Source organism: Colius striatus, chromosome 2 (genome assembly GCF_028858725.1).
Source record: "Colius striatus isolate bColStr4 chromosome 2, bColStr4.1.hap1, whole genome shotgun sequence".
Lineage (NCBI taxonomy): Eukaryota > Metazoa > Chordata > Aves > Coliiformes > Coliidae > Colius > Colius striatus.
In genome coordinates, this window is record NC_084760.1 from 50,763,131 (window position 1) to 50,790,842 (window position 27,712).

The 27,712-nt window shown below is 37.5% G+C and overlaps 1 protein-coding gene across 2 annotated transcripts in view; it reads right to left on the reverse strand.

Moving 5' to 3' along the window:
• Positions 1-27,712, reverse strand: part of LAMA4 (laminin subunit alpha 4) — a 96,892-nt gene that overhangs the window by 21,241 nt on the left and 47,939 nt on the right. For both annotated transcript variants that reach the window (XM_061990530.1, XM_061990531.1), the window contains 16 exons: positions 26,302-26,469; positions 25,398-25,591; positions 23,427-23,543; positions 21,931-22,079; positions 19,826-19,967; positions 17,870-17,966; positions 17,012-17,128; positions 16,356-16,541; positions 10,741-10,880; positions 9,344-9,517; positions 8,135-8,277; positions 7,647-7,809; positions 5,488-5,621; positions 4,136-4,307; positions 2,234-2,365; positions 1,030-1,172 (listed from right to left, as the gene is read on the reverse strand). In XM_061990530.1, the coding sequence (XP_061846514.1) occupies positions 1,030-1,172; positions 2,234-2,365; positions 4,136-4,307; positions 5,488-5,621; positions 7,647-7,809; positions 8,135-8,277; positions 9,344-9,517; positions 10,741-10,880; positions 16,356-16,541; positions 17,012-17,128; positions 17,870-17,966; positions 19,826-19,967; positions 21,931-22,079; positions 23,427-23,543; positions 25,398-25,591; positions 26,302-26,469 (2,371 nt within the window). The remainder of the gene's footprint in view (positions 1-1,029; positions 1,173-2,233; positions 2,366-4,135; positions 4,308-5,487; positions 5,622-7,646; positions 7,810-8,134; positions 8,278-9,343; positions 9,518-10,740; positions 10,881-16,355; positions 16,542-17,011; positions 17,129-17,869; positions 17,967-19,825; positions 19,968-21,930; positions 22,080-23,426; positions 23,544-25,397; positions 25,592-26,301; positions 26,470-27,712) is intronic.

The following is a 27,712-nucleotide window of genomic DNA, read 5'->3' on the forward strand; positions in this document are numbered from 1 at the left end:
ATAAATTATACATTCTCTTTTCTCCCTTGCCCACCATTTTGTTTGGATGTTCAAATAATTACAGAATTTAAAGGCATCATTCTCCTCTACATAGTGATTGTCCCTATCTCAAAAGCTTAATTGGTAAGTATTTTCTATCTCAGACAGTATTTATCGATTCAACAGGTTCTCCTGATAACAAAATAAGGTTTCAGTGGATTTACCACCAATTCCTAGAAGCTATTGTGCAACATTTGCCATCTTCCCCTTCTTTTTTTTCTTTTCTTCTTTATATATTTTTCTTTCTTTTTTCTTTCCCCCCCCCCCCCCCCCATAGAGAGTGTTTTAAAGACAGTTGGTAGTTCTGTTAGCAGTTGTGACACTTAAAACAGCAGCTGCAGCCCATCTGAAAATGGTGGCCTTGCTGTCTGACCTCAGGAGGGAATATTGCCTGTCAGAAGTGCATACCCTTCTTCAAGGAACCAGTCTGCTCTTCCAGAGTGTAACTTTGGTATGGCAGATTCCCACTGCAGGAAATGAGGGTTATACAGTCTACTGAGATTAAACTTGGCTTCTGTCAAATGGAACAATGAGAAAATGAGATTTTTTTTCTGTTATTCCCACGCCTACACAGAGCCAGATGACTTGGGTCTAGAGAGAACCTGAGATGGATCAGAACTGAAGTGTGTAGTAGGAAAAGTCTCATATTTAGATTTGAAAATGTGGTTGGTGGCATTTTGATCCTTCATCTAGTGTGCTGATATTTTACAAAGATCACTTTCTGCAAAGGACTTTTTGTTTCAAAAAGATAACAATTTCTATTATCCTTCCTAAAACTAGACCAATTTCAGCACAATTTACCTGTGCTGGATCAAGCGTAGTCCTTGGTCCTTCAGACCTCTGAGAGGCACTTAGAAGAGTGTCTGAGGAGTTGTTTTACTTAAGGTGATGAAAATTGCTTTATTGTAAGCCCTCAGCACAGGTCATACAACATAGCTTAAATATGGTGATTACTTGAAGACAATAATTAAATCCCTGTTGTAAACCCACCTGGAGTGCAAGATCTCAGTAGGTGCTCCCCCAATATAGATGTCTTTGAACGGCATTGCTGTTCTTTCATTGTCCACACTTTTTATATGCCGCCTGTCTACTACCAAGATCATCTTCTTAGAATTGTGATAAATAATAGAAATCTGAAAAGAAAAATATGTGCTTATGTTCAAAATGTAATATTTTATAAGTTCTCATAGTGAATTTGTAAGATTGATTTAATCTTTGTATTTTTTGTTTGAAACATTCATCCCATTTGTGAAAAAAGCTTTTTTTGTAAATCAGGAGAGGCTAACAACAAATACAAGTATGAAGGTTAGTTGCATGTCACAATTTCTCTGATGACTGAAAGCCCTGGATATTTCACTTATGAATAAATCCACATGAAAGAACCCCATGTCAAATTCTACACTGTGGTAAAGATAAATTCCATTAATTTCAGAGTGCTTTTTTGATTTATCCAAGAAGCTTGGTCATACTTCTTTAAAAACATGCTTAATTTTCAAAGCATAAAAGACCTAATTGTGTTCTGCATAAACAGATTGAACAGAATTGTAGCTGCTGTTGTGGATCAGGATTCAGACTTCAAATTTACATCGAGTAAATGTCAGGAGAAGCAACCCACAAAGTGCAATTTGCTACTGGTAGTGTCACAGTTACACTGGCTTAACCAAATTCTCAAACCAAATGCAAGTAGATATTTTAGATCTGCCAAAGTCCCTAAAACATTGTTCATATATAAAACGCTACTACCAAATTAATTCTCCCTTCAAATGAAATGGGAAATGCAATAGTTCTTGTAATACAATGCATAATAAATAAGGTAGTCAAGTTTATATAACAACAAGTTTTTAGTTGAGGAGAGGACATCGTTGTCCTGGATGTAATTTCATTTTGAATTAATAAAAATTTTTTTCCCATGTGAACTGTCCTGTTCTGCTAATAAACAGAATCTGTCCACAAGCACTGGTTTACCATGGAGGAGGGTGAGTCGTCCCTTTCCACCACCCAGTAGTGGTGGGATATGGCATGTGCTTTTTCACATGCAATGCAGGTATTCATTCTACTGTTCTGCTCGCTCCACTGCATCATCCCCTAGCTTCTCATCCCTTTGGTCCTCTCATAGGTATTGGAGAAAGTTATTGCTGCTTTGGAACCACAGAGATAGTTGGTCAAATATCTATGATTGTAACTGCATCTCTACCTCATGAAATTTAGCGTCGTTAATCTGAGCCTTCTTCATGGAGTCCTCTAGCAGCACAGGGCCAGTGCTGAAGCCAAAATCATAGCGAAGGTACAAGAAACCATTGTGCATCTCTAGACTGAAGAACATGCTCTGTATGAAACAAAACAGGGGTCAGAAGGCACTATGGTTGTGGCAGCAATCAAGAAAACCCCAACAAAACAATATTATGAGAGTGATATTGCGAAAAGCCTGCTGGGAAAAGGTCTTTTTATTTACAAAACTATATCACCATTTCTGGGTGATCTTTATATCTATAATATATGTATGTGTAAACATTTGCTAAACAGCTCTTACTTAAGACTTGGTCAACTATTTCCCTATAGGAATGGTATTTGGTAGCACAGTAATGGCAATATTCTTTTTCAGCAAAGTATTCCTAATGCAAACATATCTATTTGCTGCTGAAGTAATACTACATGCGCCAAATGCAAGACGTTATACTGGTAAAAGCAATGTAGTGCTAGAATGGCTGTATCTGCATTTGCAATTTCTATCATGATGCCTGTAATAGCTCAGGATTACATCTTTTCATAGCCCTGACCAGCACTGGTATATTTGCTGAAGGCTGAGAAATGAGTAGAGTGTATTTACTGTGTATTTGATTTCTGGGTTTCCTGACTATTCCTCCTTCATAGTTTCGCTTCTGTTCTGTGGCTGGATGACCTAATTTTGTAAGCAGGAGCTCTACTTTAGAAAATCTTTAGGGAGTGCTTGAAATGAAGATCTGTACCATAGAATTAGTCTTGTTCCAAATCTGAAGATAAAGAAGCAGAAAGGACAGTTTACAGCAACTGTGCATCTGAGTTACTGCTTTTAATGCTAATGCTCATCTTCTCTTCTTGTGTACATGCTGTTATTCCCATGCCAAATGGAAATATGGGAACTGCAATTCTCAAAAAACTACTGCAGGACAAGAACTGCTGTCTCTGACATAAATAAGTCCACCCTCAGAAGTCATTATTTAAAGTACTGAAAATACTAGCACTTTCAGACAAAACTGCAGCTTAGGTTTGTTTTGCACAGCTTAAATTTGAAACAGGGATTATGTTCAGAATATTTATGAACTGTCTTTCCAGAAATGAACAATGGACTGTCTTATATAGGCTTTCTAAAAATGCCTGCGAACAGGCATGGATTTCCACAGCTATCATCCAACTTGACTGCAGTCTCTACTGTAACACGTGAAGTGCCTACATCTCTGACACACATCTGGGCACTTTTGCTTGGAAGAAAAATGATCTGCAATAGAGGCTGTTAAACTTTTAACTGCAGTTGCTTAGTTCAAAACCTCTGAATAGCGAAGGTTAGTGGTGGCATAGATATTTATTTGCATGTGAAGTCTACTTTCTTCAAACTCTTACAGAATTTGCATCACACTCCAACTTTTGAAAAGCTGGTGGTATTTGGATCAAGCCTTTTTATTTGGGCTATCGTATCGGTAACTTAAATGTTTAACTCCAGTACATCCTGAGACACAGTTATAAAGTGGCAGCTATCACAAAGTAGCTGCTTTATGGGAGTTACTTTGAAGAAATTTCCTATTGCATTCATATATAAACAAAGGTGTAACTACTGGGCTTAACTCTCTCTTAAAGAGTCATCATAGGAGTACAACCACTGAAGTCCCGGCAGTCTCTGTATGAGGGCAGAATACAGCTCAGGGCTGTGGCTTCCTGGGGCCATTGCAGAGCACGTTCCTGTTGTCCTGATGTCTATATACATCAGATAAACACAAAGTATTTTCTCTTTCCAGAATTTAAATGTAAGGACATAAGCATTTTGGATTTTCCATGATATTGTAAGTACTGGGGAATATGAGTTACTCATGGATGATTTGGACCAGCAGGATTTGGTACTCACCCCATTAATCATCAGCAGGATCAATCCGTTGTCTGTAGGTGTTCGAACTTCTATGTCAAATCGAGTCACCTGGCTGAATCTTCCCCTTCTCTCAATGTTTCTTGCCAAGGCATAGCCAGAGCCATCAAAGAAATAGCTCACAGCCCGGCTCTGAGTGAAAGCCAACTTATTTCTATGAAAAGACAAGCAGGGAAGCAATAATTAGAATATTCCAATTTTTCTTTGGGGAAATTTAAAGGCCTCTGCAATTAAAATACTTTCTTGAAAAATTGTTCTGAACTGTTGCTTCTTTCTGGCAGTGGTGAGACTGATGGCTTTTTCTTTCAAGTTCTTTCTGGGACTTTTATCTGAAAAACACTGTGCAGCTTTGAAGGCATATAGAACTCCTTCATCTATAAGTTGTGCTTTTATCCTGTGTTGTATGAAGATGACTGAAAATTTCTTTGCTCATCCTTATAAAGTGGCAGGCCCTCAACATCTCCTCATTATAAGGGTACATATACAATTCTATTAATAGCTTGCCCAGTTTGTGCAGAAACCCATTTCAATTCTTTGAGGCCTTTAGGTGATCATGGACTCTGCTGAGGAGCCTGAGAGAGGCCCACATGTGCTGTCCTGGAGAGCAGCAGATTGCACTCCCTGTGGGAATTGCATGGGGGATGATCATTTGCTCTGTCCCAACACATCCTGCATTTCTTCTCAGTGAGAGCTGCAAGTTTCTCTCCTGTCCTTTGTATAGAGAGATTCTACTGTTGCTGCCTGTTGTATGCACAAAATGCCCGCTATGTCTGTGCTCAACAAATGCAGTGAATACTTCTGCTTTAGGGACTGCATTTCCCAGTTTGTGAATGGCTTATCTAAGGAATTTCTATGGTGGATTTGAGAATATATGGCTGAGAGATAGCTTCCCTATGGGCTATTCTAGCTGGGAGTGAGACTGTACTCAAGTTTACCAGGCCCATTGGAGCTAGCTGACTGTGGCTGTGTCACTTACAGTGACAGTATGGAAGTCTGTAAAAGTCTTGTTCTAGGCACACAGTAGGGGTAAACAGTGGACCTGAACCATGCAGTTTCCCTTTTGAAGGCATCAGCGAGGTGTGAGAGAGTTAATGGAGACAACAACAAATCATAACAAGAATATCTCAAGTTGTAAGGAATCCATAAGGACCATCAAATCCAACTCTCATATATATGCAAGTTCAACTTGTTGATGCAATTAAGAGTTAAAAATGGACAAGTTCCTTCTGGTCAAGTCTATATCACCGTCACGTTTGTAATCTAAACCAGAAATGAACCCACCAGGCCTGACGCAGCAAAGCAAAGCAGAGGAGAGCAGCAGGACTGTCCCCTACCTGGCACAAGGTGGCGATGTGGTGGTGTCGATGTTATAGACCTGCTTGAAGTTGTATAGGCTGATCACATCGTCGTTCAGGGTAGCCAGTTCCAGGCACCCGATGAAGCCAGGTAGATTTAAGCTTGGAGGGAGCTGTGCAGAGGGCAAGGAAAAGTAAAGGAGAAAGGTCACACTATTTATTTGAGTATCTTGAAAGCATTTGTACCTGGAGTCAATTTTGTCTCTGTGCCTTTTGTGTTCTGAAAACAAGATGAAGCTACCTTGTAATAGCCTCTATAGTCTTTATTGTGATAATGCCCTTGTGCTGGAAGTTAAAATGGAGCAAGTAGATGGTCTCGCAGTGGAAAAATAGGCCAGGTAAGGCAACTGTGACAAAAACTATATTTTGTAATTTTGAAGGGAGCACACTTGGAAAGCGAGTTGAGATTTCAGTAATCACGGACCTTGCTTTAGTGTATTTGAATCTCATAGTAGGTATTTCATTTCTCATGTATAGACATCATTCACTGTCAGAAAATAACTTCACACCATGACAAAAGAGAAATGATAGATCTCTTTAAACCCAGGAGACTTGGATTCAAATTCTATGCCAGTGGTTAATCCTCACTGGATATCTTTTTTAACAGTTAGCAGGATACAGAAGCTCCTTCTTTTAACAAAAGTCACTGGAAACAGAATTTGAATAGACACATTGGTGAGGGGAAATATAAAATAAAACTGACAGAGCTAGCGAATAATTCTTTTAATATTACAATACTCTGCCCTGTGGAACAGGGGTGATGTTCATAAGGCCTCTTGTACTTCAGTCTGCTTACTGCCATTTTCTCATTCTTTCCATTTTGCTTATGATACAATAATAATGGTAATATAGCAATACAGAATATGAGCAAACATATGAGACAGATTCTTATCACAGATACATTTTGTAAATTCTCATGTTTTCCTTTTTCCTTTGTTTCTTCTGCTATTCTGGTAAATTAAGGGTTAAGTGGTACATTTCATATCTACAAAGTATGTAATAGGGAAGAAAAGAAAAAATCTTTTACCAAATAAGACTGTATGTTAGTAAATGAAAATATAAGGTGTCCATTCCTAAGTGAGATGAGACCCATGTGCTTATCAAATAATTCCATGAATATATTGCCCTTCTCATTTTTTAAAAATTTTCCTTTTTTCCTTTTCCTCTGCCCTGCTCTGGAACAGACCTGGATGGTTCATTTGCTGGATTACCTTTTTTTTTTTTTTTTTTCTTTTCTGTATGCATCTATTAATTCAGTCCTCAGTTCTATTCCTAGGCAATTTGCAACCAGGGCTCAGTAAACTCAAATTAAAACCATGGCATATATCTAGTAGTCACAGCAATGGAAGCTGAGGAATACATAAGTGTATTGAGTAAATCTTTGGTTTTATATTGTTAGGAGGGCTGCTTGTACAAAAGTAGTTGGATGCTTTTAGTAGCTACTACAGTTATCTTAAAGAATTTAGCACTCTCTAAAGTTTTAATGTTTTTATTCAGCCATGTAGTTTCCATAGGCAAGATCACTCATAACAATTTCTAAATCCAAAAAGAGGACTTATGATCACAGAAGCAGGTAAATGAGGAACTAATTCATGCTGACTACTTGGAGCTATACTGAGGTAACTGTCTCATACAGGTCTTCAGACACGTTTTGCACAGGCTTCATGCCATTGTAAGACTGGATTTAAACCAGTGATAGTTTAAATTCAAACAAATTTCCTCACACTGTCCTAATATTAATGATACATTACTTTTAATATTTTGTGACAGTTGTAAAGGAGAAATGGTAACCACCAAGAATTCATTAACATTGAAAAAACCTGTTAACTTTGAAAGTTTTTTAAGCTGGGCTAATAGGCTTTAATTTATGCATACTACTTAACAGCTAGCAAGTTTTTTTTCTTCTTACCACATTTCAGAAAACTTGAATGACAGCTAATAGGAATCTGATCATGTTGCTGTATTACATGATATGATTGAGAAAAGAGTTTTTGCCATGGCTAAAAGATGGAGTCTTAAGATGATAAACGACTAAATAAGAACATTTTATTTACTAACCATTTCTGTGTTTAAAAGGAAGCCCAGCAAGATAAATTTGCGTTATTTAGTTTTGAATATGGAGTATTTATCTGACCAACCTTGAAGTGTGGAGGCACTCCACCAACGTAGAAAACAGTATTTTCAGGTTCTAAATTCAGAAGAGAACCGGGACCAAGAACCTCTCCCTTTTTGATAAATTTTTCTTCAGCTGTGCTACTTAGACTGGGTACAGTTAAAAACATTTTGCCATGTCTTCCAATCCTGTAGAAGGTAATTGTAAAATAAGAGATTTTCGTGTTAGCTAAAGAACAAGCAATCCTTTACCACCAGGAAGGGTTGTTATTTCCTTACTAGAAGAATATTACTGTGAGGGAAATGAAGGAAACAAACTACAGACAATTTCTCTTCTCCTCAGTGGCCCATTGGGTCTTGGCTCACTAAAAGTGAAGAGATTTTATTTAAGCAGAACCAGACACTCCCTGTGAGCAGTGCTGACCCATCCCTTTCTGTTTCTTTGTTTTTTTGTTATTAACTGTTTTTTTGCTATTAACTGTTGATTTTGGGAAAATGCACATTAACACTTTACCTCTCAATTTTGATGATGCTGAAGTAAGAAGGCCAAGTGCTGACAGGCTTGGCATCTAGAGGTATCTCCACATCTTGGCCCCCAAGATTATAAATGTACACAAGGTTGTCATTTTTAATTGCAAGACCAATGTAATTTTTTGCCTAAAATAATGATAGAGAAGGATGTCAGAGCTACAACGTTGAGATTTAATGCAGAACATAAGTAAAGGGTAAATTTTGATAGACTAAATGACACCTTTAAACACAACTAATAAACAGAACCTTCACTCTCTAATGGCTTTCTTTAACCAGATAAAACTGTATAAAAAAAGTCTCAATACTTTACTTTATACCCATTTTGCCTGAGGTAAATACAAGGTCATGAGATGGCTTCTTAACATAAATTGGTCACATTCAAAGACAAGCTCTTAATCTGTATTTAGTGTGCACTGTCATATGAAGGAAATAGAAAGAAACATTTGTCTAAAGCCTAGGTATTATGCTTCCATTTAATATTCTGTAATGAGGAGTTTCACTTGATTTATATTCAGCAGACATTCCCTTTAGAAAAGCTTAAAAAGAAAAGCCTACCTCTTTATCCTTCCCAAGTAACTGCTTGCCAGGATTATACCTAGCTTGTGAGGTGTGTTTGTGGTTTGCTTTTTTTTTTTTTTTTCAGAACCCCAGTTTAAAGAACAATTATTTCACAACTCTTACAGGTGGTGAGAGTATGTGCCTTTTCCAAGCGTTTCAAAGTAGTGATGTACAGAGTGTACAACAGCACAAACCACAGGCAAAGAAAACTGCTTATCTTGTGGGCCTTGGACCTCAGGGATTTGAAATTGACTACTGTCAGTAGCATAAACCTGATTAAAACATGTCACACAACAGCCAGATTGGTGACATAAACTGCTTAAGAGCACCTCATTGCTAGCAGCAGAGGTAGCAAGGATGACTCACACCAGTGACAATCACAGCCGCATGCTGCATAGGTAGTCTAATTTGTTTCTTAGAAAGGATCCTTCATTTTTTTGGAGTGCAAAGTTTCAAGGATAGAGGTCTTGGGAAACCTGGCTTTTTGCTGTCACAAAGTCATTGGCAGTTATATAGAGCACAGCTCTTATTTTGAAACATGGAGAAATAGTGAGAGGAAAAAACAAGGGCAAATAGACTTCAGACCTACTTAAAAAAAAAAAAAAGTATAAAAATTAACTGGTTGTTCTCTTACATTTTTGTTTCCAAGGTACAAAATAAATCTGTCTGGAGATGCTGCCAGCTGTGGGTTGTCCTTTTGAAACTTTATGTACAGGCTCATGGAAGTGAAAGATTTCAGTTCCTCCACGTTGATCTTTGGATCTACTTCAACAGCTGATTGGCCTCCAAACATCATAGAAACTTGGACCTGCAGTTGCAAGTGTGATAAGTGAGACACGTTGTTGCTGCATGGGGACATTACTTCAGGTAAACAAATGTGCAAGAATACTTAGCCAGCAGCCTCGCTTACTGCAAGAGCAATGTTGGCACCTATGTATTGGCCATGCAAAATTGTACGTTTATGAAAATCTCTTCTGCAAGACACTGTAAAGAAGATGAAGGGAATTAATTTTAAAATTAATTAAAACTCGTAATTAACTGTGCTTAAACATATTCATAATGTAAATTAAATCTCAGTGGAACATAGATGTGTGCTTAGTGGAATCAGGGCTACATCATTATGTAAGGCACATAATGAAATTCTTACATAGCTAAAAAACTTCTACCCATAATTTATTTCTTTGCTTTGAGAGTAGGGTGACTAATTTTCTGTTCATGAGTAATTCTGTTGTAATACTGAAGTTACAGTGACATATATATGAGATACTAATAAAACATATTCAGTTTAGTTCAAAATGCCTTCAACATAACTGAAATAATGTTTTCAAGTTTAAGTTCAATATACTTGAATGACAAAATACATTTAAAGAACAGTCAAGCACTGTGCACATAGTAACGGATTTTTCCTTTTTAGAGTAGTGTATGTGGACAGCATATTTCAGCATTGGAAATATACAATAATGCACTGAATTTTTGATTTCTCTGAATGAACTCAAAGATACTGTTTTAATTTTTGACCTCGGTGTTCTTGTTACAAAAGAATCCTTCATAATTTATGTATGATAATGAAAATGTTTTTCTGTAATGAATGTGTGAGATAAAGATTTTCTTTTCCTGAAGAAAATTAATTCAAAAGAAAAAAAGAGAAATGCTGTAATTTCAGAAAATTTTGGATTAAATTGCAAGAATTACTACTGCTTGTAACTAATGTTGCCAGCTGAGTAATGACCTATTAGTTTTAGCTTAAAAGGGTTTTGTTATTGTGGTCATCTTTAGCATTGAGCCAACTACTTAATTAAAGTTGCTGTATTGTAGTAACAGTAGTCTGCCATGAATACCATGGTGGTGTTAATTGCTTGCAAATAGCAACTGTAAAGATTTTAATGACTTCCACAGTACTCTGTTTATTCAGTTGTTAAGAGCTGATAATGTCAAAGTTTAGGCTTCTAACATAGCCTAAGAAAGTGCAGCTCCCAGTAAGATACATTCGATTATTAACCCTAGTAACCAGAAGTCCCATCCAAGTTTTACCTTGCTTGCTACACTCCTGGTTTGAGCAATTAACTCTCTGATCCTCTGAATACTCGAAGAAATATTGTTTGCTGGTGCCTTCTGTTCTACGCTGCGCAGTTTGTCCAAGAGGTGAGGGAAGACTTCTGTAAGTTTCTTCACTGCAGTTAGAAAAAAGTGTCAGCTTGATTTTTTTCCTCTTTTCAACACTGGTTTTGCACCAGGAAAACCCCGCCTCACACTCTTAGGTTAACCTATTTCCTTCTGCATTAAGAACAAGTCCTACCTGTAGTGTGTGAGAGGCAGTGGTTTCAGAAATGGTAATGATTTATCAGAATCTAGTAATCCAAAAGTTTTTGACAAGAAGTTTGTACAAATGAGACTACTTTTTCACAGGAGTCCTAGATACTATTGTGGTGTTGTACCTCTGTAATATCTTCCTCAACAAGCTTTGCAAGTGTTAATAATTTTAACCTTTTAATTTTCAGGACTCTACAACTCCCTGAAAAGAGGTTGTAGTGAAGTGGGGGTTGGTCTTTTCTCCCAATTAACAAGTGATAAAACAAGAGGAAATGGCCTCAAGTGCCAGGAGAGGTTTAGATTGGAGATTAGGAAAAACCTTTTAATTGAGAGGGTTGTTAGACACTGGCACAGGCTGCCCAGCGAGGTGAAGTCCCCATCCCTGGAGCTATTGCAAGGCTATGTAGCCTACATGGTGAGGGACACGGGTTAGTGGTGGGCTTGGCAGTGTTAGGTTAGTGTTTGGACTCAGTGATCTTAAAAGTATCATCCAACTGAAAGAGTTTATGATTCTAAGACAAAAAAAAATTAAACATGGTTTTATAGATATGGCAACTGGAGCAGAAGTATTATTTGTTCTGCATCTCACTAGATGTCTGTGTCTAACTTGGGAAATGCATCTGGGAGTTATGGTTCATGAGCTCTTCAAATTCATTTTAGAGGAGATGAATGAGTTGCTTCCCTCAGCTCTCTGCTGTGCATCTCTCCCAAAGGTTATCATCCAGATAGCAGCAGCGCTGCACAGGTGATGTGTCAGTGTCATTCACAGTCCACTCTACTATCAGAAACATGGCTGGTACTGTACAATGGTAGAAAGCCTCAGCTGATGATGTATATATGCCTAAACTGTGCTTACTATGTGTCCCAGCCCTCGTGAGAGGTAATCTCTTCAGTTTTGCCTTCCTATGTCTGCAGGGGTCATGAATCAGTCTCCTGGATCTTTGGTCTTTCACTGCTGTGTCTTCTGTGTTCAAAGGAAGAGAAGCCTTTTCCCAGAGAGATAAGCAGATAGAAAAATTACTGAGAAAGAAAAATAACTACTCCTAATTATAATCTAATTTCATCATATCAGATTCCAATGACATGTTGCCCTTTGAAGGATATTTACACATCACATCATTTTTCATCTTTAATTGGAGGCAGGTACAACTAGCTGAGTGTAATGAAATGCGATTTTAGCCACAAGCTACATGCATATGAGAAAGATCCAGTATTCATAGTTAATTTTTAATGACATGGATTCAGTATAAAGGTTAAGAACAGATTTGTAGGATTTGCAGTTATATTTTAGGGGCTGTCAACTTGCATTCATCCATGCTTGTGTACTTCCTCTCATATTTTTACTTTTGTCCAAGAAGTTAGTAGAGAGACAGGTAGAGAAGCTAATCCTCAGATGTACTGAGACTGTATAGAAGGGAAAGAAGGAAAACTAGCCAGCAATCACTTTTCTGTGCTTCCAGTTCTGCGTTGAATAAGGACTGGAGCAGCTCTCAGCCTCCTTCAGAGCAACCCAGAGTAAGAGAAGATGCCATGGAGTCCTATAAGTCTTCCTTCTCTTTGTATAGAGTGAAAAGCTATATGTGCTACAGTCCTTCCCTCTCTGTTTGACTCTTTGATTGTGCTTTACTTTCCAAGTCCACTGTAGGAATGAGCAAGTTATTCCCACTAAATCCTTAAAGACCTTAAGTGCTGGGGGTCAGTAATCAGATATTCTGATTCTAATTACAGTTTGCTGTACATTAAAATGCCATTTTTAAGCAAATCCTCAAAGAAATACAATGCATTCTAACACATTAAAACTCCTACTTTAAAAAAATATAATAATCAACTTACAGAAAGTTTTCTGTAGCTTTTGAAAGAAATGTTTAATTGCATTGGATAAAAATCGACATTATTCTTGAAGTTAAAAAATTGAAACTCAGAACGTGATTTAGTGAATTTCAACCACCTTTAAACAAAAAAAGCTCAGCAACAGAACTGGAATTGTGTTTGATTTGATATCTTGAAAAACTGGCTTTTAACCTGTTTGAAATTTGAGATGTTAAACTTGAATCACATCTGTGAACTGAAAACAGAAAACTACCATCTATTACTGCTAGTACTATCATAAAATCTCACCATAAATCTCTTACTCTTGTCCTTTATAATGGTAGTCTAGAATATGGATTTTTTAATTTTAGGCTTTGGGGTGAAGGTGAGAGTGAAGAAAGAAAACTAGTTTTGCTCAGTGATGAAGTTAAAAAACCCAATCAAAACCAGGGCAAATCATCAGGTTTGAAAAACCTCGACTATAACCTTTCAGACACTTTCTCCTTTCATGTTTTCCTTCCCATACTGTCTTTTATCCTCTCTGAAGCCTACCAGTTCCCTGTACAATGGCAACACAGGAGGTATTCTCAAACAAACTGCACAGCCAAGACTCTCACCCTTCCAAAAATCAAGTGCAAGCTTTATTCAAAGGCAATCCAAATGTGCAAGCTTAGAGGATTCAGCTGCCATGGTAGTGCTGTTTGTGAGAATAAAGAACTGGTAATTGGCAAAAAATGTAAACCAACCTTCAGAGTATGAGACTGATTGCTAGTGAATGAGGTAATTTTACAGAATGCCCGGCTGCGAGTGTGAGAAGCAGCAGCATGAGAGTGGAAAACAGGCAAAGCCTGAATATCAGCAGGATGTAAAAGCATTATCAGATATGATGTATCTTTGACAATAGGTTGGAGGCTTGCATACAGCAGAGTAGCAGATTAGCATTTGGTCATGGCAGTACTCCCCCTTCAGCAATCCTGAATGGGTTTAGTGTGTTTCAGTGCATCGCCCAGATCCTGGCTGGCCTGAGACCAGCAGTTGCTGGCATGATGATCAGGTGTTTTGGTGTTTCAGGCACCTGTCTGACTATTTTCTGTGACTTTCTATTGGACTTTGATGGACATTTCTCCTGTCAGATCAGCCTCTCCTGACAACATATACAGCTGATCTGAAAACACTCCATGTACCTTGACATGCCCATACCAGTCTTCCCAGGCTATGAGTCACAGTCACATCTGACTGGAGCACTACCCTTGCCAGCCTCCTTTGTAGCACTGATCTGCCTTCTTAACTGTTTCTACCTATTCTTTCTGGCAAAAAAAAAATCATTTACCTTAAAACAAAAAAGAAAAATGTCTTCAAAGCAAAAATACCATGGGAAAGCTGCATCCACAAATATAATAGGGTACACATTGTTGTAGTTGCCATATTAGCATTTCTCAAACAATTACTTTGTGGTCAGCAGGCCCTTCCAGGCACTCTGATATGATCACACTGCTTACAAGGTTATTACCTGCCTGCAAACCCACAATCACAGAAAAAAAAGTTTGCCAGGCACATGACATAGGAGCTGAGCTGTTCTTTACAACTTCTGGTGCATGTACCATGCACACCTTTTTGGGAAAATAACAAATAAGGAGAGCTGGGCTATCATAGGTCTACCCAGTCTTATGGAGCCTCTCAAATGCTACATGAAGTATTTATTCTGGTATAACAGCTAGTATGAACTGATTTTTTTTTTTGGTAACCTGAATATCTACTGACATTTTGAGCATGGAGAGCCAAATGCAGTTTGTGTTGCACCTCTATCTACTAAGCTGGCACTGGTAAATGTTAAATATAAATCAAGTGCAAAGGTGAATAAAAGCAAACACCTTCATCTATAAGCTATAGCAACTGTTTCTCAGATGTTTTTCATTATACCATTGCCTCCCTGAATGCCATTCATATCCAAATTTACATTATCTTAGATGTGAGTTGGAGCCCATAGTCCACAGCCTAAACTGTGCTCAATGGTGATCAAAAACATTTTACAGCAACACAATACAGCTACTGTTATATTAACTACACCCTTATAGAGCACCGTGCAGTGACTAGCAGTGACCTTATTCATTCTCAGAGGGCTCCATGTTTTCTTTGGATGACAAACTCAAAGAAATGTGAGTTGCTTCCAGTTCTGGAGTGAGAAGTCAGGGTACTGGATAGTGCCAAATTCCTTTTTGCAGAGAGAACCACTTTTATACTAGTTCTTGGGAACACTCAACCAAAAATATTAGTGTAAAGGTTCTATCCGTTACTCGGTTCTAAAAATAACATAACCCTTGGGTTTCACTGGTCCAGAAGGAAGAGTGTGGCTTTGGGGCACTAGAAGCAATGTTTGGTTTGGTACTCATAACACCATTAGTAGTAAAATAGCACTCAAGTTGCAAAGCTCCTGAAGGGATTTTGAGAAGTAGATCTGAAATTCAGACTTTCTGGAGATAGAGTCAGTGGAATTATGGACCTTCTCTGAGGCACTTTCAGGAGGCAAGACATCACTGCAGTTGATGGTACATATCATCAAATGTATACAGGAAATTTCTTGTTCTGGATTTCCAACTTCCTTAGCCATGAATAACTTGGGATTAGTGGGGCTCCTGACCAGAGTCAGGAACGCATTCAACAATAAATACAGAGCTTGTCATCAATTTTTTATTCTGAATATTTTCACTTCTAGGTTAATCTTTACTTTCCTAAAAGTTCTTTCCGTTCTTTCACCAGTCACTTCATTTCAACTTCACTCTCCCTACCTCCTTTTTTCACTCTTTCCTGTAATCTTCATTTAAATTTTGTAGCCTGCCTCAGTTTTTCTCTCGTCTTTTTATTTACCTTACAAGTTTTACTCTATTCTTCCTACTTCTCTCAATAATAAAAGTGGAATTAATGTGATGTTTGAAAGCTTTTTCAGCAATAACCCTGCTTAAATATTATATTTCCTCCCCAATCCTCTTTGCCCAGACTACAAGCTCGTCAAGCCAAGTACCACTTCTCCTCCATATTTGTACAGGACAAAAGGGCCTTATTTTCAAATGCCTCCTGCTATTTAAAAAAAGACTAAACTACCAATCACAATAGCAAGAAATGTTTAAACAAACTGTCTACCACTGAGTATGACTTTGATACCCTGATAAGAAAGACTTATATGGAATCACAGAATGCTAGGGGTTGGAAGGGATCCCTAATTCCTTCCAACCTTCCTGTTAAAGCGGGTTCACCTTGATTAGAGTGCACAGGAATGTGTCCAGGAAGGTTTTGAAAAGAATAAGAATTCAGCTCTTGGATGTTTAAGTCATTTTTAGACATGTCCAAATATCTAAAAGTTTTAAGGTATAGTCAAGTCAATTGCTAATTTTTCAGATATTTTCATGGAGATAAAATACTGGAAGATTATAAGCAATGAACATGCAATGCAAATAATTTATATAACCTGATGTTGTGATGATTCCTTGCTCTTTTGATGCTAAGGAATGACAAAATTCCTGTCATCATACCTGCATCTCCAGCTGAGTGGACAGCACTGTCGTATGCTGCTGAATTATGCTGGAAGTCTTGCAGGTTTTGAGACCACAACCTCACATTCTCATCCATAGGAGTTGTAGCTTGTGTTACTGTCATGGTAGCACTTACAGCTTCTGCAGTCTTCAGTTTTGCTTGCTCCAAACGCTCTCTGGCCTCCACTATGACAAAATAAATAGGGAATGAAAAGAAATTAACTCTTTCAAAGATTAAAGTGAGCTATATCTTGTACTTAAAGAGTGCTGAGGCTAAGAGGATTTGACCTTCTGCAGAATGGGGACCCAACCCTGCTTGGGGTGTGATATATATGTGAAATAGATTTTGACTATCAATATAACAAATCTACAGACCTGTGGAATCACCACCAAGCCCCGCAACGATTGAAAGTAACATGGGAGAGGACAATTGTAATATGGAGGATCGGGAAGAGTGTTAATAATTTCAGATGGCAAAACATATAATTTCATTATGAATGTGTTAGAGCTGGATGCTTGCCATCTAGGTCTTGTAGTTTCAGTTAAATTCCTTTAGGCCTTCCAGAGACTGAAATCTTAGTAACAACTTCATACGCAAAGATAAAATAAACTCTTAAATGTATGAAGATAAAGCTTCATAAAGTTCCTCTTCCAACCTGGCTCTGCTGACTGCATTTTTGTGATGGCTGTCATCAATTGGCTTTGCAAAGCATTCATTCTTGCAAGAGTGCCGTTAACAAGCCGACTAGTGTCTGCAATGGTTAAATCGTTACCTGTGGGGAGAAAATAGGAGGTAGAGTTCACTGACATTGGTGGCATGCAAAAAAGGTAAATTTTATGCTGTGAAGGTATGTTATTAAGTGTTTAATACACCATAGGCAGTATACTTTTAGCATAGGGCATACTAGCATTCTGAACTTGACATAATTTAATGGAAGAAGCAACCTTGCAGCTCCCAGCCATTGTTAGCTTTCCACAGAGCACCTTGGAAAAACCCGAGGACCTGTATCTTGGTCAGTACTATCTCTCTTTGCTTTATCAAAACTGCTGAGAGCAGTTGCAGCAAGTATACAGGAAAATTTTTAAGGAACTCAGATCTGCATTTTGAGAGCTTTCTTTCATTTTTAGTGAAAAAAGGCCAAAATCCTGTAACAGTTATTATTATCCTTCACTGGTGAAATCCAGCTATCTGAACACTTAAATTGTTGTGAATTAATTTCAGTTGGACTACTTGATTATGTTTACCTGTGAAAAACTGTTTGAAGGATCATATATTGAAACAGTGGTGAACATCTGAAATGTTCTTTTTGTAAATGAAAGTGACTTTCAGCATCTGACAGGATGGCAACACAAACTACTCAAACTGTGCCTATTTCAAGTATTTTGTGTGATAACTTCGATCAATATGCTATTCTGTTATAGCAGTAGTTCTGCTTTAGTGATGTGCTTTTGAAAATCGTTTCAACATGCATTCTAATAAACTGACTGGGAAAGTAGGAAGGACGTATATTTACTGTCATCTGCTGTCCGTTGTAGCTCCATGGCTCGGTTGAGAAGTTCTTCACTTTTACCTTTATGGTAAATGATCTGAGTATCAATTCCAACTGCAGCCTACAATTATATTCCAAAATAGAAAGTCAGAGTAAAGCTATCAATTGTTCCTCTTTAGTGTGTTTAATTGTGGACAACATATTACTTTGTATAAATGCAACTGCAAAGTAGTTTGCTTTGCTAACTTTTAAGATTGGTAGCTCAATTGAAAAAGAACTCTGAAAAGCAAAATCTTCTGTTCACTGCATTTAAAGTTTAAAGAAATGTAACTTTTTTTTTCCCCCCAATCAGCAACACCGAATAACAAAAATGCAGAGAACACAGAAGTCCTCTTACTGTATAAAATCCAATATGGTCAATGTAATACTCATACTATGTGTTAGGCATCCTGTCTGTTCATTTCTACTCATATGAGTGATAAATTTTTGCACTGCCTGAGGAGGTGCCTTGCAGTAGTGTGCTGTAAGCAGAGAGTTACTCAAAATCCCACAGTTCCCTGGGCTTCAGGCCCCTGTAACCTAACCAAATCCTCTTGCTATCCTATTAATTAGTGTTAATTGCTGTTAATTAGTGTGCATGTAAATTGGAAACTATATATACATAAAAATACATATAAAGTGTTTTAGAATAGCAAGGCTGGAGACAAAATTAGTATCCTAAACCCTGCAGTGAGTGTAAGAGTGGGCTGTTTGTCCCATTTAACTTGATTTTTCGATGAGAAACAGGGATGCTTCTGTTAGATGACTTAATCACCTTTCCTGCAAACTAGTGCTGTATGGAGCAGGAGGACTTGACCACTAAAGGCTAGCTCAGGTTCCTACAGGACCAGAGAGTTGTCTGGACTTTCACGAAAATACCTCAATTTGAATGACAACACAGAGAAACATCACCCTGTAATTAGGGACAGGAAGAACCTGCTGCATCTTTTTAAATACCAGGGGACTTTAGACTGGCAAAATAACTAACCACCTAGGAATTCATTCTGGGTATAGTGGGTGAAGCAAAATGTACAGTGAGAAGTTCAATGCTGACAGTGAAGCTACAGAATCACAGAATGATAGGGGGTGGAAGGGACCTGTAAAGATAACCCAATCCAACCCCCTTGCTAAATCAGGTCTACCTAGATCAAGTCATATACGAACACGTCCAGATAGGTTTTGAAAGTGTCCAGAGAAGACGACTCCACATCCTCCCTGAGCAGCCTGTGCTAGGACTCCCTCACCCTTACAGTAAGGAAAATTTTCCTTAAGTGGAACTTTTTGTGTTCAAGCTTTTGTCCACTCCCTCTAGTCCTATCACTGGACACTAGAGAAAAAAGTATTGCTCCGTCATCTTGACATACACCTTTTAAATACTATTAAGTATTAAAGAGATCCCCCCTCAGTCTCCTCCAAACTGAACAAACCCAGATCCTGCAGCCTTTCCTCATAAAGAAGATGCTCCTGTCCCCTGATCATCTTGGTAGTCCTGCGCTGGAATTCCTCCAGTAGTTCCCTGTCCCTCATGAGCTGGAGAGCCCAGAACTGGACACAGTACTCCAGACTGCTCCCTTGACCTACTGGCCACACTCTTCTTGATGCATCCCAGGATGCCATTGGCCTTCTTGGCCACGAGGGTGCATTGCTGGTTCATGGCTAGTTTATTATCAACCAGCACTCCCAGGTCTCTCTCTGCAGAGCTGCTCTCCAGTAGGTCAATCTTCAGCCTGTACCAGTGCAGTGGTGCAAGGACTCTGCACTTGACCTTGTTGAACCTCATGAGGTTCTTTGCCTAATTCTCAGGCTGATTGAGATCTCACTGAATGGCAGAGATCACTAAGTATTTTATTTTCTTTCTACTTAGGTGTCTGAAGTCACTGAAGTAAAGTAAAAGCTGATAAATAAACTAAAGTAAAAGCTGATACTACGAAAATTACTTACGTCATTAACCCGATTTGTTGTGTTCAGTGCCAGCAATGCAGCTTTATTAGCTTCTTCAATATAGCCAGCAATGTTTTCATACACATTGGAAGCATTTATTGCCCTTTGTACCAAACCATTTGTATCAACACCATACAAATTCCTGTCAAAAAAAGAGTAAAGTAAGACAACAAATGGAATCAAAATAGTATCAAATTAATTACTTTTCTTAAGATTCTGTGAATTTTTGACTACATAATCACACACATATACTTGGCCTAAGAAGTAGTCTCCTCACTGTGTATGACCATTTATGTCATTCTGAAGGAGGTGAAAACTATTTGCATAAAGGGTTCTTTCCAGTGGTTTAATTCTGTGAATTTTACCCTTAACATCTATGTGAATAGCAACAAGAGACTACTGAGTTTTTACCTTTTGAAAATTTAGATTAGATGTTCTATAAATTAAAAGAATAACATCTATCACTTGTCAATTTCATTCATGTCCTGGCTATGAATGGAAAGACCTGTGTGTGCCAGTAATAAGGAGACCTATCTCATTGAACTGTTTATATTTTCCAGAAATAGGTAGGAAAAAGAGGAGAATTGCTCATGGGCATGAAACTTTTCAAAAAGTTTGATTTAAAAAACACAAGATAGCTTTGCTGGCATGGTAGAGCTTGATTTGTACATTAAGTGGTAACTGGTCTCCGAGGGAGATTCCAAACAGCAGTTGGTTCTGAACTCAACTTTCATGTGTTAGCAACTTTGAATAAAGATTGTTTTTAATATTTTTGTGATAAACAGCTTTCAGAATATATGTTAGATATAGACTCTTAATATATATATGTCATTACATGTGTGTGTATCCAGTTCGAAGTTTTTGCAAACTGAGGGATTAAGCTTCCATATTTGGTGGTGTTGCAAGAATTTTTTGCTATGTTCCCCAGAGATAAAAGAAGAAACTCTACCAGATAAAAGCCTAACAGGCTTATAAATTAAACTCATAAAGCCAAAGTGAAGAGAGGCTAAATGTTTTAAAAGATTAAAGTTTCACTGCAGGACAGTCATCTTGAAAAAATACAAGAATCAGCACATTTCTATCTGGATATTTAATAATTATTTCTGTTTACTTTCTGTTAAATTCCTAATGTGAGGACTAGCCATACGGGGTATTTTGTTTCAACTGATTCTGCTGTCCCCAGTTAGCTGATCTCAGATTGAACACATTGTATTTAGGCTGTCTGTAGTTTATGTGTCATTATAGAACAGCTTTGTACCATAGTATAAAAGAAAAACATCTGTTATTTTTTTCTACTATTTTAATCTCCTATCTAGGGCATACAAATATTAAGAAGCAAGTGGTATTTAGATAATATACTTGAAGAGTATAATATACTTGAAGAGTAGTTTTAAGTTTATCTTCCAAAAACATATTCTCACAGTGTTACTTAAGATAGAATTTGGTGAAATATTTTCTTAAAAAATTCATTTCTGGCAGTGATTTTTCCATAGGTAGTCTCAAATGCAAATGAAGTTGTATTTCATATCTGCCTAGAAGTGACTATTTAGTAAATTTGGGGAAAATTGGTGCATTTAGTATCATACAGCAAGACAGGAAGACTTACAGTAAGTTTTTGGTGTTATAGTAGGTTAGTTTTACTGGGACACAACCTACTGAGTATTAGGACTACTCCTTCTGTAAACCAGTTTTTGAACATCAACTATCCCAAAGCTGGTTTTGTGGGCCATAATGCTAAATATCTTTTAATGACTTAAAGACATAAGCTGTTTCTGAAAACCCCATTTAACCTGCCTGTATTATTTTACTTTTCAGCAATCTACCTTTCCTATTCTCTTGCTATGGGAATATAAGAACATGCCCAATCAGAAAAGGGAGATAAATGTCTATTCTTCGAAAAGATTAATTGATTTTGCTTAGCTCAATTTTAGCTGTTCTCTCTGGACCATGACAAGTCCTTCCATACATGACCAAGCAGTGATTTGTTTAGTGCCTATTTACAAATGTAGTATTTAATATCACCATGTTTCTGCTTGTCTTTTAGTTCATTCAGCTGTTCAACCAGCAGCGCTTTTACAAACAAAGTTTGCTGAGTTATATTTTACCGGTCCAGCTCATCAGCAAGTCTTCTTAGGTTGTGTGCATGTTGCATAGCCTTTTCTACCAAATCATCATCAAACAGAGACAGATTGGCTAGTTTTTCTTGCAATTCTTTTTTCGCTCCATCTATTTCTGCATAGAACCCTGATGCATTCTAAACAAAATATGGAAGAAAGGAAAGAAGATGAAAATTGCAAAACATCAAGTCTGTATTTTGGTTTTTATGTTTTCTTTTACCATTTATATTATTAACATTGTTGTTTTCTGATATATTTGTTTTATATTACATTTTTAACAGATCAAAATGAGAAAATATTCAAAAGACTCTGTCCTATGAATATCAGTATAACAAAATAAATACAGGAAGATAACAATCAACTAAAATTCCAGAAATCCCTTAAAAAGATATTAGGAAGGTATGTGTAAAATACAAAAGAAAGATAATTGAGAAATATCTTACTATCCAGAATGGTGTCAATGACAGGTCTTTCAGAGTAAAGTGCAAATAGGTAAAATAAATAAACCAAATCTTTGCAAAAATCCCCTCATTATGGTTCTTCTTAAATTGGGAGATGGAACTTATAATTTTAAATTTTATTTTCTTTTTTAATTCTTCTCTAGGAAGACTACAGGACAGAAATTAGTTCCTAGGACTTTAAAATAGTATCTATACAAGTAAAGTAAATGGTGCCATGATGGTTGGGCTTATGCATCAGCCTGTTACTGCATGGGCCCTGACACTGTTTTGGCCCTGGCTAACTGCCACTCTCCCAAACCTGCCTCCCCAGGGAATAACATGAGGTAGTGCTTGTGCTCCAGGGACAATTTGCCAATTGTTGGAGAGGAGCAGAAAGTTTAGCTGTATGGCTCTGAGACATGCTATATCTTGGAAAATGGGCCCTGTCCACTTTCTGTCTCCTTATATGAAATACTTGAAGTGAAGACCAAACAGGACTGCATTCACCTTCTCTCCAAAACACAATTTTGCTGATGTTTGAGGACTATAAATGTGACCTCAAAATACATGAAAAAAAAAAAGGAAGATGGAGAGGGAGGAAAAAAAGATGAATGAGTAAAGCATGAAAATACTTATTGCTGATGAGGATGGAAGATGTATGACATTTACATACATATTTTAGCCTTCTCCTATGTTCACTTGCAGACACAAGAAAAAATATTCAGTGCATAGTGTTTTCTTGTACCAGAGCATCTTTTAACGTCTGTTTGTAATGAAATGAGTGAAAACTCTGCAGCAAAATATTTCATTCAGTTCTACCTACAGTAAGATGTCCTTATAATAGAATTATTTTTCTGTAGCAGTAAAATATAATTACAGAACTTTTCATCCAGGAAGATTTATACTTTTTTTTTTTTTGAGAATATTCATCAGTGTTCTGTTGAATTAGTATAAAAAAAAGGAAAGGTTTTTATTTAGTGGTCTAAATGCATGACTTAAAAAAAATCAGGACATATAATTTAAAAAAGTCACTGAGGCACCTACCTTTATTACTTCACTTAACTCAGAGTTGACCTTTTGTGGCCCTGCCAGAATTGTTGAGGCAGTTAACAGAATGCTGTTCACTTCATCTGTTTGATCTTTTATTTTCTCATGTTGTTGCTACAAAAAGTAAACCAAAATTAATCACATTCAAACCCATTTGTTCATTGGCAAAATACAGTGCAATTTTTTTTTTTTTGTTGAATATATTAAAGTTAATTCTGAAGATGAAGCGATAAACTATTTTAGACAAATTTGAAATCTAAGTTCTTCCCATATATCTCTAATGATTGCATATTATAATATGACTTTTTACATTTTCTTTTCTTTGTGAAAGAAATGTTGGGGTTTAAAAAATATATTAATCTCATTTTATATTACAGGATGAGTGATTATTGGAGTGAAGTATTATTCAATGTACTGCCAGGAGAGACAAATTAAATATGGGTTTTTCATAGTGCTCTGGAGACTGGGTTTCCTTCTGTAGGTTTTTTAAATCTATGGTGCAGAGAACTGTTTTCCTTGTGAATAGTGAAGTTAATGTGAACAAACTCTTTTGTACAGCATTTACCTTCATTGTGAGGAATAAAGAAGATCTAACTGGTTAAAAACAGTGAACAAATCTGACTACATACTTCAGGTTTTTCTTCATAAACGTGAGACAAGCTGCAGCTTGGCACTGTAATTATGAAACAATGGAACAACAGAAGAAGCTGCTTGTAGAAGAATTTGTAAGAGCAGCATGTCTGATTTCATTATTGAATTATTAGACCTTCAATATCAGCATGAACTTGTAGTGCTGCAAATTTAAAGAGCTCAAAACTCAGCCACTGATGCTATGAAACCCAGAGGTTGGCTTGAATTTGCAAGTCCTCTTGAAATCACAAAATTGCTCCCTAAACCACTCTCCTTCAGAATCCAAACAATTTCAGAAATTGAAATTAAAACAGTTAGCTTCAAATGGTCCCAAATTGTTGTCTCTGTCATTTTCTTCCTTGCTGAAAAAAAAAAAAAGTTTTAGGTGGGGCATACTCTTTTTACATCCCTTAAAGGATAATAAAGAAAATAGAGGGAGAGTCACAGAACTGCTGAGAAAAACTAGGGTTTTTACATGGCCAATGGAATGGGTACTTTTTTGGGCTAAGAGGCCTGAAAATTCAATGTCCCTATCAACCAGATGAGATTTGAACCTAACACCAACACTTCTAGGCTCCTTTCCATGCTAGAGGGGACAGGTGTCCTCTGAGCTTGCCTCTAGAATCTTTACTTTGTTTAAAATACTGAAATTATTAATTTAAGCAGAGCATAAGCAAATAAACTGATGTAGCCTTACAGCTAGGTTGTTCACCCAGCCAGTAGGAAACCCAGTTTCAAGATATCTGTTGTGGAGCAGTTAGAGAATGAATTTGTGCTTGAAGATGCAGGATAGTTGCTCTTCCTGAAAAAAATGAGAATGTATTTTGTTTAAAAAGTACCAGAGAGAAAGTTTGGGTGAAACAGTATGAATGCAAAGAGCCCAGGGCACGAATGCAGTGTGAAGTCTTAATGAATATTGTTTTATTAGAATATAGTCACTTTTGTGAACATGAAGCGTTCCATTTTATGAATAACTACATAATGGGTGAAACAATCCCAGCACAATATTTCTAGCAGCCATGCTACATGGAATTTTAAGCTTCTTGGGTTTTGTTGTAATACGTCTTCATAGTTTAGGCCTTAGTATCCATCTCTTCCTTGGACTGCTGAGACATGCCATGCCAAAACTCTTCATTTATTGTCAATCCATGAATAAATAATAGTATCTTGCACCTCCACAATTTGAGTTTTTTTGAATTCATCCTACTGAGTGGTTCAAGAAGTTCTTTTTTGATGTGGTGATTCCTGAATCTAAATTGTTTGCAATCTACAGTTTTAAGCATTGTCAGAGATGGAGTGTTAGCAAACAACAGTTGTAATAAATATATTGCATAGTACCTCATGCCTTTGAAGACTGTCTGTGTTTTCCTTATTTATCTCCTCTGTTTGTATAATATAGTCAAGTGCCTGGTCTAATGCCTCCTCAAGGTCTGATAGCTTCACATCCTGCTCGCTGAGCTGCTCCAATACATCAGATACTAGAGATCTGGTGTCATTGTACCTCTCATGGAACTCTTCAACTTCCTGAAGCACTGGGACAAAAATCAGAGGTTACTGATTAATTCAAAGCTTGGATTTCTGATAAAGCTTACCTATGTAAAATTTTCTCTTGGTGTTACTCAGAGGACAAAAAACCACACTCTCACTTGAGAGATCATATAAGTAGACTTTAATTTTAATTTTCCCTCCTATTTTGAAAAGGAAAAATGCCTCTCATTTTAGTATCTCATTTTCATTCCCTTAGTTCACCCTCTTAAGCAGCTTTCACAAAAGAAGGTTTGTCTTTCTCTTCGAACCAGGCTATTCTGGAGAAGACAGTCCTTCCTGTCCTGGGGCTCTGACTCATGTTCACTGAGCTGTGAGAATCAGGCTGTCACTCTTTCCCATACCAGCAGTTTTTCTGTCTCTGTTGGAGTTCACTGTCCCCATGGCAGAACTGGCAGAGGGGGAACAAAGACCTTCACACAAGCAAATCCAGCCCTGGCATGAACCTTCTTAGGAGCTATCACTGAGGTGCTGCAATGGACATGCACCCACAGACACACACAAATTTTTCTTCCTATTCTGCCACAGGGACAGTGAGCACCAGCAGACTTGGGGCAGGCATCTTCAGCACACCAGTTAGTGCTTACCAAGAGCCTGCTGGTCCTCCTCAGGGGCTCAACAGTACGTCCAGAGCTGCCCAGCCTCTATTAGCTGCACATCAACATTTGGGTGAATGGAAAATAGATTTAAAACTCACACTCTTCCGCTGCGTTTTCCTCTTCATCCGCAAGTTGCCTCTGATTAAGGAAAGGCTTACGGTGTTTGATCTCCTTCAGCATCTCCTCAGCCACACTCAGTTTCTGGGCAATTTCCTCAGGGCTCAGCTCTTGTTGAATTGCATAGTATTTCATCTTGCTGCTTATTTCTGTGGGAAAAGCAAACAGATGGTGAATTCAGTGTGGCTACAGAGAAATAAATTACGTGGTGCACTTTTACCTTTGTGAATCCATATCATGCTGATGGAAAAAGAAAGTTTTCATTATCTTCCAACTCTATAGTAGATAATGATTGTGCTTAATCCAGTCTTAAACTTGTAAATAAATCACACTTTCTGGCATATGTGGAAGGTCTGATCAGAAGAGGATGAGATTAAGCAGGCATGGGTTGTGTGTGTTATTTGGCTTATCAGTTCTTATGGACTAGGATCATCATTTTATTCTGAGGTCTCTGGCATGTAGCGGGCTGGGGCTTTCGTCCAGACTCATGTTTTTAAAGTACTGCTGCAAAAATATTAAGTTTATTAAATAACAAATGTGGCAAAGAGACTGATGTAATCTCTTTTTTTCCATCTGAAGAAGTTAGAGGCACCCTAAGGTGTCAACATATGGCTTCTGGCCTGATAATGCCAAGCTGGTTTGGTGATAGATACTATATGAAGTTTTTGGTCTCAGTTCAAAAAACACTGTTAGATCCCTGCAACTTCAATTGAGTTTACCCATCCTTAGTACAGGCATTACAAAGTTTACCCACTTCTCAGTCCCTGGCCTAGAATACCAATAATTTCCTGTTTTAGCCCTGTAATTTTAATAGCTTTGGTTTATGTTCATCATTGCTTTTGTGGATAACTGGAGCCAGTAAAAACGGTACTAAACATCTGTAAGATTTTTTTATTAATAAATAGATGCATAATTGTGGCACAACTGATTCTTTGACAGAGTGTCTTTCTATGCAGTTTCTTGCTGGTTGTGAACTCAGTGAAGCTTTAAAGGCTCATACCAAGCAGTAACCAATCATGACCAGCAGCTCCATGAGTTATTTTGTCTTTCTCATGCTGGCATACACATGTGCATGTGTGCACACGTACAGTTTTCTTTCAGTAAAGAGTGACTTGCCTTCTACAGGGGTGATGCTCTTCAGAAGAGTAATTTTGATCACAATTAAATAAATTTTCATCTACTTGTCTCCTATTGCTTTCTGAGTGAACAAGCACTCTCTTTTAATTCAAGGCAGTAGATGTTGCTTCTTCTGAAGCTCCACCCGTGACTATACTATTTGCATGCCAAACTGGATACATGTCTGCTTGTGTGATTCCTGTCCTGCCTCTAACTAATTAGTAATGCAAAAGGGTGATCCACAGAAGCCAACTAGTAATTGTTATTGACACACAA